The sequence below is a fragment of the Amphiura filiformis genome, chromosome 19, assembly GCF_039555335.1.
Source record: "Amphiura filiformis chromosome 19, Afil_fr2py, whole genome shotgun sequence".
Classification (NCBI taxonomy): Eukaryota; Metazoa; Echinodermata; class Ophiuroidea; order Amphilepidida; family Amphiuridae; genus Amphiura; species Amphiura filiformis.
In genome coordinates, this window is record NC_092646.1 from 8,121,998 (window position 1) to 8,138,316 (window position 16,319).

At 38.9% G+C, this 16,319-nt stretch overlaps 1 protein-coding gene across 1 annotated transcript; it reads left to right on the top strand.

The window, feature by feature from the left end:
- The first annotated feature begins 433 nt into the window (after positions 1–433).
- On the top strand, positions 434–2,303 carry LOC140140867 (uncharacterized). Its single transcript, XM_072162615.1, has one exon. The coding sequence runs from the start codon at positions 481–483 to the stop codon at positions 1,798–1,800; it is 1,320 nt and encodes a 439-aa protein (XP_072018716.1). The 5' UTR covers positions 434–480; the 3' UTR covers positions 1,801–2,303.
- The last annotated feature ends 14,016 nt before the right edge of the window (positions 2,304–16,319 follow it).

Sequence of the window (16,319 nt, forward strand, 5' to 3'; positions counted from 1 at the left end):
CTCATGCTGCCCTAGCAATAGCATCCTGTCTAAAACTGCTTTTGTTGCAAACCCCATATAAATGTATCAGTGATTTTGTTTTTATGACTTTATGATGTCAGAGTGTTTTAACACTCTCTGTATTAAAATATGACCATATTGTAGGTGAATTAGTCCGCAGGGAGTTTCAGAAACTAATTAAATTAATTTGACAACCGTTACATTAACAAAAAATAAAATTTGACAACCGTAACGTATACAAAAATAAAATTTTGTTTTATTTGGGGTTCTGACAACCGGCCTTTTCTTTGCATCGCCAAAAAACCTTTTACCGAAATAATGCAAACCATAAGTTTTTAGCGTTACAAATTCGCCATACTGCCTAATTTCTAAAAGATACTTGCATGAAGAAAAAAATGGGGTTTCTTACTACAATTAATTTACCATTGTAAATTGGAATTTTGTTCTAATTTCAGATAACCATTTTTCAGATAACCATTCATGGAGTATGCAAATCATTTCAGACCTTTGATGTGCAGGTACTGTAACAAATTATTCAGTGACTGCAATTTCTATCTTACTCATCTGCAAAGACATGGAAATAAAGTGCACACTTACTGGTACAGATCTAATGGTCAAGTTCGTGTAAAGCCTGTGAAAACAGTGAAATTATATTGTACCCCTCATTTTAAATTTGGTTTGGAGAGTTTAGCATTAGCACCTGCAATCGGGGAACAGAAATGCCAATATTGCAACAAGAATTTCACCATGCCAAATCAAAGGATACAGCACGAGAGGATTCATACCAAAAAGAAACGATATAGATATTGCAACAAGAGTTTCTCACAGGCAGGTAACAGGACTGTACATGAAAGGATTCATACCAAAGAGAAACCATATCAATTTAAATATTTTGACAAGACTTTCTCATACACAAGTAACAAAACTAAACATGAAAGGATTCATACCAAAGAGAAACCATTCAAATGTAAATATTGTGACAAAGGTTTTTCACAGACAGGTCACAGGAATGTACATGAAAGGATTCATACCAAAGAGAAACCATATCAATGTAAATATTGTGACAAGACTTTCCCATACACAAGTAATAGATCTCAACATGAAAGGATCCATACCAAAGAGAAACCAATCAAATGTAAATATTGTGACAAGAATTTCTCAAACACAAGTAACAAAACTAAACATGAAAGGATCCATACCAAAGAGAAGCCTTACCAATGTAAATATTGTAACAAGAGTTTCTCCTATACAAGTAACAAAACTACACATGAAAGGATCCATACCAAAGAGAAACCATACCAGTGTAAACATTGTGACAAGAGCTTTACACATGCAAGTGACAAAACTAAACATGAAAGGATTCATACCAAAGAGAAACCATATCAATGTAAACATTGTGACAAGAGTTTCTCAAATGCAAGTCACAAAAACCGACATGAAAGGATCCATACCAAAGAGAAGCCATACCAGTGTAAACATTGTGACAAGAATTTTTCCGATGTAAGTAACAAAACTACACATGAAAGAATCCATACCAAAGAGAAACCATACCAGTGTAAACATTGTGACAAGAGCTTCACACATGCAAGTGACAAAACTAAACATGAAAGGATTCATACCAAAGAGAAACCATATCAATGTAAACATTGTGACAAGAGTTTCTCAAATGCAAGTCACAAAAACCGACATGAAAGGATTCATACCAAAGAGAAGCCATACCAGTGTACGTGTAAACATTGTGACAAGAATTTTTCCGATGTAAGTAACAAAACTACACATGAAAGAATCCATATCAAATAGAAACCGTACAAATGTAAATATTGCCACAAAAGTTTCTCCTGTGCATGCCACAAAGCTGCACATGAAAGGATCCATGCCAAAGAGAAACCATACCAGTGTAAACATTGTGACAAGAGTATCGCCTATGCAAGTCATAAAACTGCACATGAAAGGATTCACACCAAAGAGTAACCAAATCAATGTAAATATTGTGACAAGAGTTTCTTACAGGCAAGTCACAAAAACTGACATGAAAGGATCCATACCAAAGAGAAACTGTACCATGTAAACATTGCAACATTTGGGGACTTTTTTTGCTAATCGACTGCTGACGGCACTATCTTTTATTTTAATCCATTGGCTCCTGTACATCATCTACACCATGTTTGATGAATATATCAGGTTAAATTCTTAGCTTCAGGATTGTTTGTTTTGTTATTACCGAGTTTAAAAAACATCTGGCAACCTAGAAATTGGGTTGCATTTTTTGAGACCATTATTGTAAGGCCAATTAAAAAGGTTATTTCTTTCTTTCTTCTTCGTCACGCAGGGGTCACAGGGGTCAAAAACGTAATTTCAACACAAAATGCATCTTCTCCCACAAATTACGTAGGACAGTGATGCCACTTGCACACATGCATTGTAATTACCCAGTGTCTATAGGTGTACACAGATTTGGGGTCAAAGGTCATTAAGGGGTCACTTCCGGTATAAAACGGAATAATTTAATTTTTTTAATTAGCTAAGGAAAACATAGGACAGTAGCGGTATGTTCACATACGAGTTGCAGTTACCCAATGTATATGTGGCATTTTTTTATTTGGGGTCAAAGGTCATTAAAGGAGTATTTCGTGATCCTAGCATCCTCTTTTTATGACATTTTTCTGTAGATACCCACGAAAAAAGCCTATTCCGAAAATTTCAGTTAATTCCGATTTTGCGTTTGCGAGTTATGCATGATTATGTGTATTACACTGCTCCATAGACAATGCGTTGTAATTTCGTTCTGGTATACCAGAACGAAATTAAAATTTCACGATATCTATGCTAAACGAATTAATCTGCAAGATATATTTTGTACATAATCATTATGTAGCCAGAGGTATCCAGTAATATAAAAATCTCAACTTTTTTTGGGAAAAGTGGGGGATGAGGCTGTGGATCACGAAATGCCCTTTTAAGGGGTCACTTCCGGTATAAATCGAAATATCTTCCAAAATTTTTATCAGCCAATACAAACATAGGAGAGTGATGCATGGTATGTTCACAAATGAATTGTGTTAACCCAATGTATATTTGATAATTATTTATTTGGGGTCAAAGGTCATTAATGGGGTCACTTCCGGTATAAAACGAAATACCTTCAAAATTTTTTATCAGCCAAGAAAAACAGGAGAGTAATGGTATGTTCACACATTAAGGGGTCACTTCCGTTCTGAGACGAAAAACATTCAAAATGCCCCTTCTGCCACAAATAACATAGCAAAGTGATGCCACATGCACCCATGCATGCATTGACAATTTGACATTGGCCAATGTCTATGGGGTTTTCATATATTTTGAGGTCAAATGTCATTAAGGGGTCACACGGCTGTGTTCTATGTCTAGTTTTATTTATTTTTGAAAACCCAGACGAGAAACATGTTTTAATTTTTACTTAGCCTAATACGTTTTATTTACTGGCAGCAACATCTTTAATTTACAAGACAAAACATGACATACATTGTACTTCAATTAGTTGATGAAATTGAAGCAAACCTTGAAAATATAATAGTGAAAGACTCTTTATCATGTATGCGTAAATGATTATTAAGCTCAATATGCCCGTCACAGTATGCATAACACTACAGCAACATAGCCTGAACCCATATGACCTTTGACTCTGTCTGATGATCTTTGACCTCGGATGACATTACTTAATTAATTAATTAATGTATTTATTTAACTGACCATTTCTTTCTTCATTAAAGGATTTGACCTCAAATGACATTACTTAATTACCGGTAATTAATTAAATGAATTAATTTATATATTTACTTGTTTTACTGACCACTCTTTCTTTCTTCCTTCATTTAATGGGTTAATATAAAACCCACAGTGGAAGACATTGGCTTTATAGATTTTACCAAGTTTATGCCCAATCCAGCTGATAGGATCATACTGTTTCACCCCATTGACCCCATATGACCTTTGACCCGGATGACCCGTTGGATGACCTTTGACCTTGGATGACATTTATTAATTAATATTAATTAATTACATTAATTAATGTATGCATGTATTTATTTTACTGACTACTACGTACCTTTCTTCCTTAAAGGGCTAAAACACACACCACATTACTGCAAGTACCAGTGGCGTACCGTGGCCGCCCCAACCCTGGGGGGCTGAAGAAGAAACAATTTTGCCGCCCCTTCCTTAACAGCCCGAAAAGGTTGACCCAATTTTTTTCACGGTCGTTTGAAAAAGTGAAGTGCAAAAAAAAGGATTTTAGGCGCTAGCGCCCTAAAAGCAACCTTTTTTCAAATTTTTTTATACATTTTCAATTTTTTGCGCCCTTTTTTCTTTGCTAATTCGTTTTGCCGCCCCTTCGCTTTTGCCGCCCCTGTTTTTGCCGTCCCTTCTTCTTCCGCCGCCCCTTCGTTTTTGCCGCCCCCTACTTTGACCCCGGGGGGCTGGCGCCCCCAAAGCCCCCCCCAAATACGCGCATGAGTACATACATGTATTATAGTGGCATCAGAGCTATTTATAGATGAACAGAGCTAAGAGTGCACACAGGGATTTTGGATCAAATTGAAAATTCACATTTTCACCGATTTTGAGCCCAATTCTTTATCGATCTCAACCATATGTGACCTCTACAAGTTTGAATGAGCTCTCATCATATGTAAAACGATTGAATTCCACCAATGTTTGTGGACTCTAGAGGCCATTAAGTCAATATGGCTAATAATTTTGTTACCCGTGTATCAAAAATAAAATGATCGTTCTGAAAAATGTTAAGAGTGCCATAAACGACTATATCATGAAACGAAGTTTCGTACTATAATTCTGAGGTCCAAGTGATTATTTTATACAAATTCATTTTACCCATAAAATTCCACAAAATCAAATCTGACGTTACCCACGTATCAAATGTTATCCACGAGTCCAGCAAATATAATTGCCATAACTTAAATTAACGTTTAATGACCTGAGACACTGAATTTAGTTTGACAAGCGCTTAAAATTGTAAATCGTATAAATACGTTCACCGTTTAAAAAAAAATCTACGACGGTTTAAACTTTTGATAACCACGAATCCCGAAAATATGCTAACCTTACAAAACAGGGAGAATATTTATTTTAAATCTAAATCAGCACATATTCAAGCCATGGGTATGCTATAATTTTTACAGTACTTATAGTTTATGCATCTAAGAAACACAAACCCCAAACGGTACTATAGTACTTATAGCTTTACCCACGAATTCGGCTTTACCCACGAATCCAAGGATTTACTCGTAAATAAGATGTTTCTTATTCATCTTAACATTTTGAAAACATGCGAAATATATAGGTTCCAAAATAGGCCTGTTTAATAGCGTCCTCTTGAAGGTATACTGAAGCTGTATCGTGAGGTTTTGATTGATTATCCTAAATTACAATTTTTTGGGTGAATGCAATTGGTTAGAATAACGGGAGTCGTTGAAACACAATGGAGGAATAATCACATGATGATTTCCAACCTGTCATGTTTTCTATTTTGCCGCTTACCAATAAATACCTTAAATGTGTGTTACCCACGAACATTTTTTGTTACCCACGAATCCCTACTTAAATTATAGTTAACAATGTCTTGATAGTGTTTTAGTTCATAGGAAGCATCAAACACGTTTAATAGAATATTGCTGCATGAAAATATGGAATGATTTTACTTTAAAAAATAATGTAAAACTGTTTGCTATGTCCATTTGAATTTGGCAACTTCATTATTCTCAAATTATTTTACACCCAAAATGCCATAATGATCAATTCTAAATATTCCATGTAGTTTGTATTTTGATTAAAATTCATTTTAGTGCCACTGTAGCCTGAATTATTGACATACGGAAAAGTAATCTTTATTTTTATTTAAAAAATAATAGGAATTTGCTAATTTTCAGATGCTGTTACCCCACGAATCCATCCGAGGTCCTCATCCTGCGACGAGATACAAAATCTAACTTTATATTTCTATAAAGCATTTATTCTAATCTTTCGAACTAATGCAGTAATGTTAAATGACAGCCACTTTGGAAAGAGCTACATGTAGAAGAATTGACACAATCTTACCTGTACAAGCTTGTACACCTGGTTCTTTCTTAAAATTTATAATAACCAAAATATTTCTTTGTAGATATATGTAATCAAATTCTATTTTATGTTCCAAGTCTTCACGATTTCTAGTGTATATGGGTCACAAGTAAAATATTGAAAGATATTAAAGAAAGTGAAATTTTATGGTGTCCGTGTACAACAGGTGAAAAAGGCTGAAATTCGTGGGTAACATGCATATGCGCATTTAACACCCTCTTTGGTCTAGCAAGAAAAGTTGTTTTTCAATCCGGTGACACTTCCACCTGATGATTCACTAGATATGATCTTCTCATTTGATAAGTCTAAAATTGGAAAGGAAAACATTTTTAAAATGGCCCCCAGAGAGAATTTTGTCCCGGTTTGGCAGGAATTGACCATATACAGCCTGTCTCAAAAAAAAAATGTGCAAGTGAAAAGCGCCCTCTATGGCAATTAGAAAATACCGTTGTGACATGATGCTTACATCAACGTCAGGGGCGTTGTCTTAGCTCTCAAATGCCGTTTGTTCTGTTCAATTTGCTTGTTTTAATCTCGAGATAAAATGGTAAAATCACAATTGTGCCACTTTTACTAGGCTGTACATGTATTTTAAAAAGGGGTCATTGAGTCCGATGGCATTGACCTTGAGTATAACATTTTGAAAAAGGTGTCATTGGGTGTACACATGACAAATTTCCATTTTTGACCCCCCCCCCCCTCCTCTTCATACTATATGTCAATGGGATTTTGTCATGGGTGTCATCACGAACATTTTTAGATGTCTATATATATCAGCATATGGGGGGTGAGATACATTTTTTTTAGTCCAGAATCTTGTTATTTGGGTCAAAGGCACCCTAGATTCCAATAATTTGTACCCCTGTAGCTTACCCCTTGGGGAAGATATGGATGTCTAAACTCGGAAGAAAATTAACGTCGCGACGCGCGTGAGCAAAAAAAAAAGGGGGGTCTGTCTGACCCAATTTTTAATAGGCCGGTTCTGGGAAACGACAAGGAGTAGAGACCTATAACGGTTTGAAATATGTGAAACAAAATCTGACAGGGTGACCAGCCAACCCATTAGGGGTGGTGCAATAATTATGTGTACCCCGGGGGTGAATTATAAGGGGGGCCAAAGATTTTTGGCAGGCCAGAAGGGGGGGAGTAGTAGGTTTTGCCGATTCTAACACAAATGTGTCATTTCCCGTGTAAATCGTCCCCAACCATCAAATACACATAAAATCACAAAAACCCGTGTAAATCGACTCAACCACCAAATACACAGTAAAATCACAAAAACCTGTGTAACTGCCGTGTACACAGGATTACACAGAAAAACATCCTTGCATTTTTAATTCACCCCAATCCAAATTACACAAAAAAATTCCTCCTGCATTTCAACTTATCCAAAAAAAAAAAATGCAGGGGAAAAAATTCCCCTGCATTTTTTTATCGTTTCCATAGACCCTTGCAACAGAATCGTGTTCGCAACCAATGTAGTGGCTGCCACTTCTGGTGTAGACATGTAAAGCTGATTCTAGTTGTAGCCGATGCATTGGTTATGAAACTCAAAAATTAAATTTTTGTAATCAATATCTTACCTTTACAATAGTCGGTTGAGAAATCTTGTAGATAAATATACGTGTCTAAAAAATAAAAGCAGTGCTAATGAAACACAAATGGAAGATCAATAGAACTGTGTTTAAATTATAAACAACGTACTTGTACTGGCTGCAAAATGTCGAAATATATCCACTTCGAGTTGTTTGTTTTGTACTGCTGTTGACCTTTTACTATACTAACTCATATAACTGCTCACACACTGTATGTGTGTGTGTTGTACTACATGGCGTGGCCATTGCTTTTCACATACCAAAATCGTTTGTTTATTGCTGTTAGCAGTCATATTGCTCCGGAGTTACTCACAAAGTTGCTTTTGATTTTCACTGTCCCTAAAAACTTTTGAATTCACGATTACTTTTATGTGATTTTGTCTTAAAAACGCGATTTAGCTGTCACCACTACATGTAGATTACACGTCAGCAATTTTAAAAATAGACTGCGGTGTTTCTAGTATGTTGTTGTGATGGCGCACTATTTGTTTTTTTTAATCTGCTTTTATAGAGTGATTTTTGTTGATATTTTTTTTTGTTTTTTTTGTTTTTAAATAATAGATTTTTTTGGTAATATTTGAGGCTGATTTAGCCAGTTTTTGAATTTTTTTCTCATTCTAAGGTTTAAATACACCAATTTCCTAATTAATATTCATGAGATCTGCTAGCTTAGTGGTTTAGATTCTTGGTTCTGTGGAACGCGTGACGTCAGAGCAGCGTGAGTTCGAGTCCCCTCGGGGGAAAAAAATTACAAAAAAAAGGAAGGGTGAATGAAAGGACGAAAGTCACAAATGCATTCATGAAGGAAATGTACAAGAAATAATTGTCAAATGGACCTCAAAAGAGAGTGAACGGAATTGTTTCTTAGGATTTCTGACCTACCTTTACAGCACATATGAAGAGGTGAATGAAAGGGCGAAAGTCACAAATGCATTCATGAAGGAAATGTACAAGAAATAATTGTCAAATGGACCTCAAAAGAGAGTGAACGGGGTTGTTTCCCAGGATTTCCGACTCTTCAAAAACACAAACAGGGAGGGGGAGGGGGTTTGGACACACGTTGAACTGACGTCACACGCGACATAGTCCAAAATCTAAATCGCTAAGCCAGCAGATCTCATGGGGGGAGGGGAGGGGAGGTAGTTAGATGTAGATGTAGAACTAACAAAAACAAACCCTAAGGAACTGACATATGCCCCGTTCTGTAGCTCTAAGGAATTGGCCCTCGAGTTTCCGCAGCGACTACAGAATTGGAAGATGGTGCGCCAACAAGCCACTTCATGGGTGTCGGTTTCTCTGAAGATGTTACAATGGTTAAATGTAACTCAAATCTTCAACAATTTTTGAAAAAATCTCATTAACTTATCAAAAAAAATGCAGGGAAAAATTCCCTGCATCTCAAAAATTCAAAAATCCTCAAAAAAAAATTAAAATAATTTTTGGAAAAATTATTTTAATTTTTTTTTTCGATTAATAAAAAAATAATTTTTAGTTTAAGAAAATCCCAATTAATAAAAAAACAAAATGGATGAATTACAAACACTAGCTAAAATTACAAAATTCGGTTCATATGAGTCACTTAGCTCGGGGTTATACTACCCTGTTAACAATGATAATGATGAAACACTTTGGGTCTCATTACCCGATTATAAAAACTTAGATAAAGTCTGTAAAGAATTTGGTGTCACCGAATTTGACCTTAGGATGATAGGTGCTGCGATAATCGGTAATGAAAACCAGGTCAGACTCTGTAAAGAATCCGGTGCTCTTAAATTTAACGACACGATGAAGTGTGCTGCAATACGTGGACGCGAAAACATCGTCAAGCTCTGTATAGAGTGGGGCGCCACCGATTTGGACTCCGCGATGAGGGGTGCCGCATTCGGTGGATACGAAAATATCGTCATACTCTGCAAAGAATCTGGCGCCACCGATTTTGAAGGCGCGATGAGGTGTGCAGCGAACTGTGGGCGCGAAAACATCGTCAAACTCTGCAAAGAATGGAGCACTACCAATTTTGACCACGTCCTGTATTATCAAAATTTTTGATTTTTACTTTTAATATATTATTTTACAAAATTATCCACAAGACCAAATTTGTCTTGATAATTTTTAACATAGTCATATCTTTTTTTCAATCGGTGGTTCATTCGTAACAAAAATCCAAGGTGGTCTTAAACACAATCTCATCCTGTATCTATCCTTATACCATCCAATGTAACACATCAAAAGGTTGATTGCCTGGATTCTTACTTTGTTTCCGTTGTAACCGCTGACAGCAACAAACAGGTTTCCGAGACTAGTACCATTCCACATATAAAAATCTCCTTTGGACGAGTCTTCCAGTTTTTGGAATATTTCATCATCAGCGAGCTCAAAATAAATCGAATCTGCCATTTTTATTAAAATAAAGATGATCGTAGCATTTGGATTCTCACGAGCGCTCTTTTGGATTCTCCTGAGAGAAGAATTAGGATGGAAGCCAGACGTATGACAGAAATTTTGAAAGCCTACAACGATGCTAAAAGACGGAATGAGTACAAAAAAAAAAAAAAAAAAAACCCTTGTGATTATTAATCACAAAAGGTTTTTTTTTTTATTTTACCACACCCAGTTTAAAATAGTTGTAATCAAGTAGGTTACTACAAATGCGGTGTATCCAGTAACTAAAGGATCCCGTCCAGCACAAAATTCCCAAGGTTCTCTAGGTGCGCCGTCTTTGTATCTACCTTCAGCTTTTACTAACCTGTTTTTGTACCAACACGTCATGTACGTGGGATAATTGTCATCAAACACCATCTCAGCCTTCATTTTTGTTTTTTCCTCGTCATAGTACCATCTCCAAACACCGCATGGTTTTCCTTCATCATCCCACATTTCTTTCCGATACTCTCCGTACGCTTTCAGGTTCTCAACCCAGTTGTCATCCGTTAGATTTGGAAGATCCATTTTATTTAAACGTGGTTATTTGTACAAAACGAACTTAAATTCTATCTTAGGTAGAATGAGTACAAAAAATAAAAAAAAACCTCTTGTGATTAATAATCACAAGAGGTTTTTTTTTTTGCCATAGTTTACCACTTCCATTTCATAAAGGATGTAACACCGTAGCTTGCTACAAATGCAAGGTATCCAACACTCAAGGAGTCCATCACATCCCAAGATTCCCACCATTTTTTAGGTACATCGCGACTGTATTTATCATTGTATTTTACTATTCCGTTTTCGTCCAAAACTGTTATCTCCGAGGGATCATTGTCAACAAACGTCAACTCAGCCTTTATTTTTGTTTTTTTCTTCGTCGTAGTACCATCTCCAAGCACCGCATGGTTTTCCTTCATCATCCCACGTTTCTTCTCGATACTCTCCGTACGCTCTTAGGGTCTTAATCATGTTCTCATCCGTTAAATGTGGAATATCACCCATTTCTTTTTTATTTATACAAAACAAGTTTGATTTCTAATTTTTTATTTTCTACGGATTCAATGTACTTCGGAGACTCTCCAAAGCTTCTTTTTTTCCTCTTTCCAGTCCAGCCTGTTCTGCCTCTGTACGAATTTTACGTTCTCTATCAGCCGTAAGTTCAATTAGATCCGCTCTGGTTCTGTGCTTGATTCCAGCCTTGTGACTTCTGTAGTTTTCCAACTCTCGCCGAATGTGGTGGAAGTCTTCGTTGCTGACCCGTCCGTCTTCGAGGGCTTTGGACACCAGATCATTTACCGTATTCAAACTGGACTCAGCCGTTCGTTTTACGCTTTCGTGCTTTTCCAATTTTTTCATGGTAGCCTTTGCAAGAGCTACGCATGCCGCGCTAACTAGACCACCAGCGATGGCGATTCCACCGAGTGGAATGCTCACGATCGCGCCAATTCCACTGGCCAGCGTCCCCACAGCCCCTGTTCCAGATCCGACCGCGATGAGCCCGGAAACTTGAGCCGTGTTGTAGAACATGTTCCACGCTGCCTTGTATTTTCTCCTCAATTTTTCCCTCTCGTTAACCTCGTTGTCCAAGAAATTCCTAATCTCTTCGATATTTTTAGTCGGAATTCGACTCCTCGATCTTCGCTTTCCTGAGGAAGATCGGGATAAAGTGGCGGTGCGTTAGGTTTCTTCATGCTTATTTATTTATATCACGTTAGTCCAGCAAAACTTCGTGCTCCGTAAAATTCGAGATGTGATTTTCAACGAAATGCTGTATGATTTCTTGCTTGGTTAAATTTTTTTCGTAGAAGCTAAGTATTCCCAGTTGCTCAAAATTCATGTTGATTCCAAGGAGACTTACCAGGGCTTGAGTTTTGTAGACATTTGCTGAAACCCCGTTGATCCAAAAGCAAAGCTTATTTTCAACGTACTCGATCGAGACATGATGCATAATCGTAGTGTCCGTTTGAACGGATGTGGAAAAGAGGGTTTGCCGCGCGTTATTTAGCACTTTGAACGATATCGAGTCGTCGGTCCAAGTAATATTTAGGTACATGAAGAAATTCGGATTAGACTGAAACGTCAAAGAACAAGCGTTCGCTGGGGCGTTCGGCGGGTTCACTCCCGATTTTACCGAAAAGAGAGGTTCCAAGGCTGAGCAATAAAATGTGGGTTGTTGAAGAAAATTTCTAAAGGTCTAGTGAGTCGCATGGGGGTCAAATCTTTTCCGGGATTCGGCAAATTCGTAAACCCAGCAGTGATGCCAATTTGCATAGGCCTAGCGTTGAAAGTGTTATTCATTCCGTTTTTAATTTCGATCAACTTGTCTCTCTCCAAGTCGATGTTTTTTTGGCTCGGATGGAAACATAGTGCGTTCCGTCTTCGTTCATCCATACCATGAATCTCCCCAAAACATGCAAGCTGGTATCGTGCTCGTGTCCAATTTGCTGGTCTACGTACTCTTTCGTCACAGCGTCCTCGTTGTCCGTGGGAGTTCCGAGACCCGTGACTCTATTGCCGCTCATAGCGAGTTCGCCGGTCATCGAGTCGCCATCCTTCGAAACTTTTCTGTCGTTTAACCATGAGGTTAGGCTGGTCACGGAACCCATAGTAGCTGCATCTTGAGGGTCGGTTGGATTCATCAACCCAGTTATTTTTTTTCCCTCCCATGTTAATCCTTCCGGTCATTCGCGCTCCAGTTTTTTTTGACGTACGCGGAAAGATCTACATCTTCGCCAGCTATTGACGTTGATTTTTTTTTGATCGTTGGTCCCCGAATAGACATTCTTTCTTTTATTTTATCGGAGTTCAAATTCCAAATCCACGGTTGATCGTGATTATCGAGCTTTCTCGAAGAATTTTTCCATTCTACTTTGAAGTTGAAGTCGAGCTCGTGGATGGTTCCGTTTTGCAGTTTTTTGAAACTCGGCTTTTCATAGGTCGAAACGAAGTATTCCCCGAACGCGGCGTTTGTGAGATCGAAGGACCCAAGAACCTGTCCTCCCTGCAGAACGTCGTCGTTGTTTTTGAGATTGTCCGTGGTTGACAGCTGATTCAGGTATACAAGAATTCTTCGAGGTAAAAATTCTATCGCCCGATCTCCCGTGTATTCACCATCTGCTAGCCACCCTTCGTCGTCCAATCCGAACATTTCTCGAACGCGGTCCGGAAACCAAATCTGATACTGCTCGTGAATTCTCATGTTGAGTTTTCCATCGCGGTCGTCAACTTCGAATTCGAAGCCGTCGATTTGACTCGTGAATTCTTTCGCGAGCAGGTCAAAATCATACAGCCCCGGGCTTATTTTTATCGCTTCTTCAGGTCCCTGCCCTCCTTGAGTGTACCTCCATTCGAGTTCTTCTTCGACGTTGAACCAACCTACTCGACCCGAGATCCTTTTGATTCCAATTTTAAGTTTTTGCCGTTATTGTCTATACTTTGCAACGGGCGATAAGGTTTTCCTTTGCCGGTGCCGGTAATTGTAACAAACATTTTTCTTTTATCTTTCAATAAAATGAGAACCGGAGGAGTATTCGAACCGACGCACGGTTTCAGTCTCGTGAATCAAGAAATTCAAGTCAGCAAAAAAGGAAAATTTTACGTAAGATTTCCCAGTTTGTGGCAAAAGTACAAACTTCCGAGAGTCACGGATAAAGAGGTGTACGATGACTGGCTCTCCAACCAGATGCAATTTTGGCAAAACCAGCTGAACTTCGCGGTCTGGTGCGCCACGTCAGGATGCGGGTGTCCAAAGAACTTCTCAGTCACAAAGATCCGATGATTCGATCCGTGTTCAGATTTCACGCATATTATCAGATCAGAAGAATCCTGTCGGAAATGTCCTGTCCACTACCCTCGGAGGAATCCTTCAATCCTCTGAACAACGGGATCGACACCCACGCTTACGAAAGAATTTGCAACGAATTCGGAGTGTCCACGAGAGCTAACTGGAGACAAAAGTTCGATCTTTCCAACGGAATGGGTAGTTACTTCTTCAACAAACAATTTTACGACTGGAAATTCGTGACCACCAAAAAAAATGGTCGAAGCTTACCAACGGAGGAAACTACAGTCAGTCGATGGACTGGAAAGTTCACTTTGACGCGGACAGCTTCGGAGGCGTGGACAAGCAGACTGACAAAATTCTATACATTGAACAGCTGTTCGATCACGATCCGGATATAACCAACAGATCCATTCGGAAAGGAGATGCTATGGCTGCTATCGGCAGTTTCGTGGCAGACACTTGGAACGAGGGTTTCACACGTGCGGGAGTTTCGAGAATCAACGACTCCATCAGGACTTACACGTGGGCAATTCTCGGATCCCAAGCTCAAGCCAGATCTGGCATCCTGCGTTCCGGCAAGGCGTTCGACGCTCAGAAACAATTTCTAGCAAACGTCGAGGATGCGATCAACTCGGTCGTGGATCTTCCGGACTCGATCGACAGATACCAGAGAACTCTTCAGTACGCTCAAAGCAAACTGGATTTTGTCGTGGGTCACGGACTTTACTTGCTCCCGAGCAACATGGAAATCCTCGTGGGATCCGTGAACGGATACAACAATTTCATCCAAATCGCCACGGATGACATGCAGATAGGGCTAAACTCAAGCGTAAACACCGACTTTCGACCGAATGTTGAAGACAGTGCTCCTGAGGAAAGTCCGTTGTTTTTAGAGGAGGTTGAAAGTCCACCCTTGACTGAAAGTCCACCCTTGACTGAAGAGCCTCTAATGCATGATGAGAAAAAGCTTTCTCTATTTTTGGCAGCCGCTGCAATTTTCTTATTTTTTGGGTTTAAAAAAAATAAGTTGATACACATTAAAAAGTCTTCTCACTAAATTCTAGTGAGAAGATTTTTTTACTTCTTTTGACAAATTCCATAACTGTAGTGTACAACAAAATTCCAACACCCAAAGCTAATGTCCATATGTGATCAGCTAGAAATCCAGCAACAGACCCCGCAGCTTTGAGACAGAAATTCACAACAGCCCTGATGATCCCTGGAAGTGCGATCAAAGCTTTGTCTCCAAGTTTCAAAAGGAGATTGGCTATTTTCTTGAGCTGATCCTTAATCCAATCGGTCCAAGTTTTAGGCTTTGGTGGGGTTCGGGTCCTGGTGATGGTCCAGGTTCAGGACCTGGGTCTGGTTTAGGAGGACCTGGTTTTGGTTCTGGAGGCTTCGGCGTAATCGCTGAGACTGCGGATTTGGTGGCTAACAGAATACCCTCGACGACGGTTGCTATCGTCATTCCGATGGCTGTGAGCAGCGAAACTATGGTATCACCTTTTCTTCTAAAGAGTTCTCGAATCCGACTTCCCGTGGTAGCATCGCTGTCTATGAAACTTTCGATCGATCTTCGCAGACGCTGAAGCGAATTTCTGACCTTGACATCTTGATCCGCGATGGCATTGTCAAACTCTTTGATATTGCTTTCAAGCTCCCTAGCTCTTTCAGCATCTTCTTCGCTGACAGGTAGCAGAGGCTCTCCTTCATCACCTTCGTAAGTTGGGTTAGTAAAACTGACCGAACTGCGTCCTTTAGACTTTAATTCTTTCAGTTCAGTTTCCTTTTCATTCCTTCTTCGGACAAGGTGCTCATAGACATCAGACAGCTTCTTGAGTTGTCCTCGTTCGGTTAAAAAATTTCGGATTTCTTCATGATCTACAAGAGGATCATTTGGCAATTCATTGGCTAAACCTTCCATGTCTTGGTTTGTTTTTTGAAGACCCTCCAAAACTCTTTTAGTGTTGTTTGGTCTACCAGCGGGTGTAGTGGTTAGGGGTGATACATCTCCCGCGCTAGTTGACGCTTTTTCGGCACTTTCCTGCACTTGTGGCGTTGATCCTCGTTTGAAATCCTTGATTCCGAGACCTACTTTGACAAAATTGGTACCTCCTGGATCTTTGCCTTTGACTTGTTTAGCTATCGATTCTAGGGGTAAAATTCGCTCGAATTTTGTTTGGTTAACCAAACTTGTTTTTTCTGTAACTAACTTTGATTCTTCCGGTTTCATCTACCGCAAAAACCGCTTCAGTAGCAAAGACCGTTCCTTGTTGCGTGTATCCTAAGCGTTTCACGTAATCCCGAAACTCATCCCTAGCCAGTTCCGCTTTTTGTCGATTCAATGTTTTGACGGTTCTCCTCAGTGAAGGACTGTCTTTACGAAGTTTTAATAGATCGAG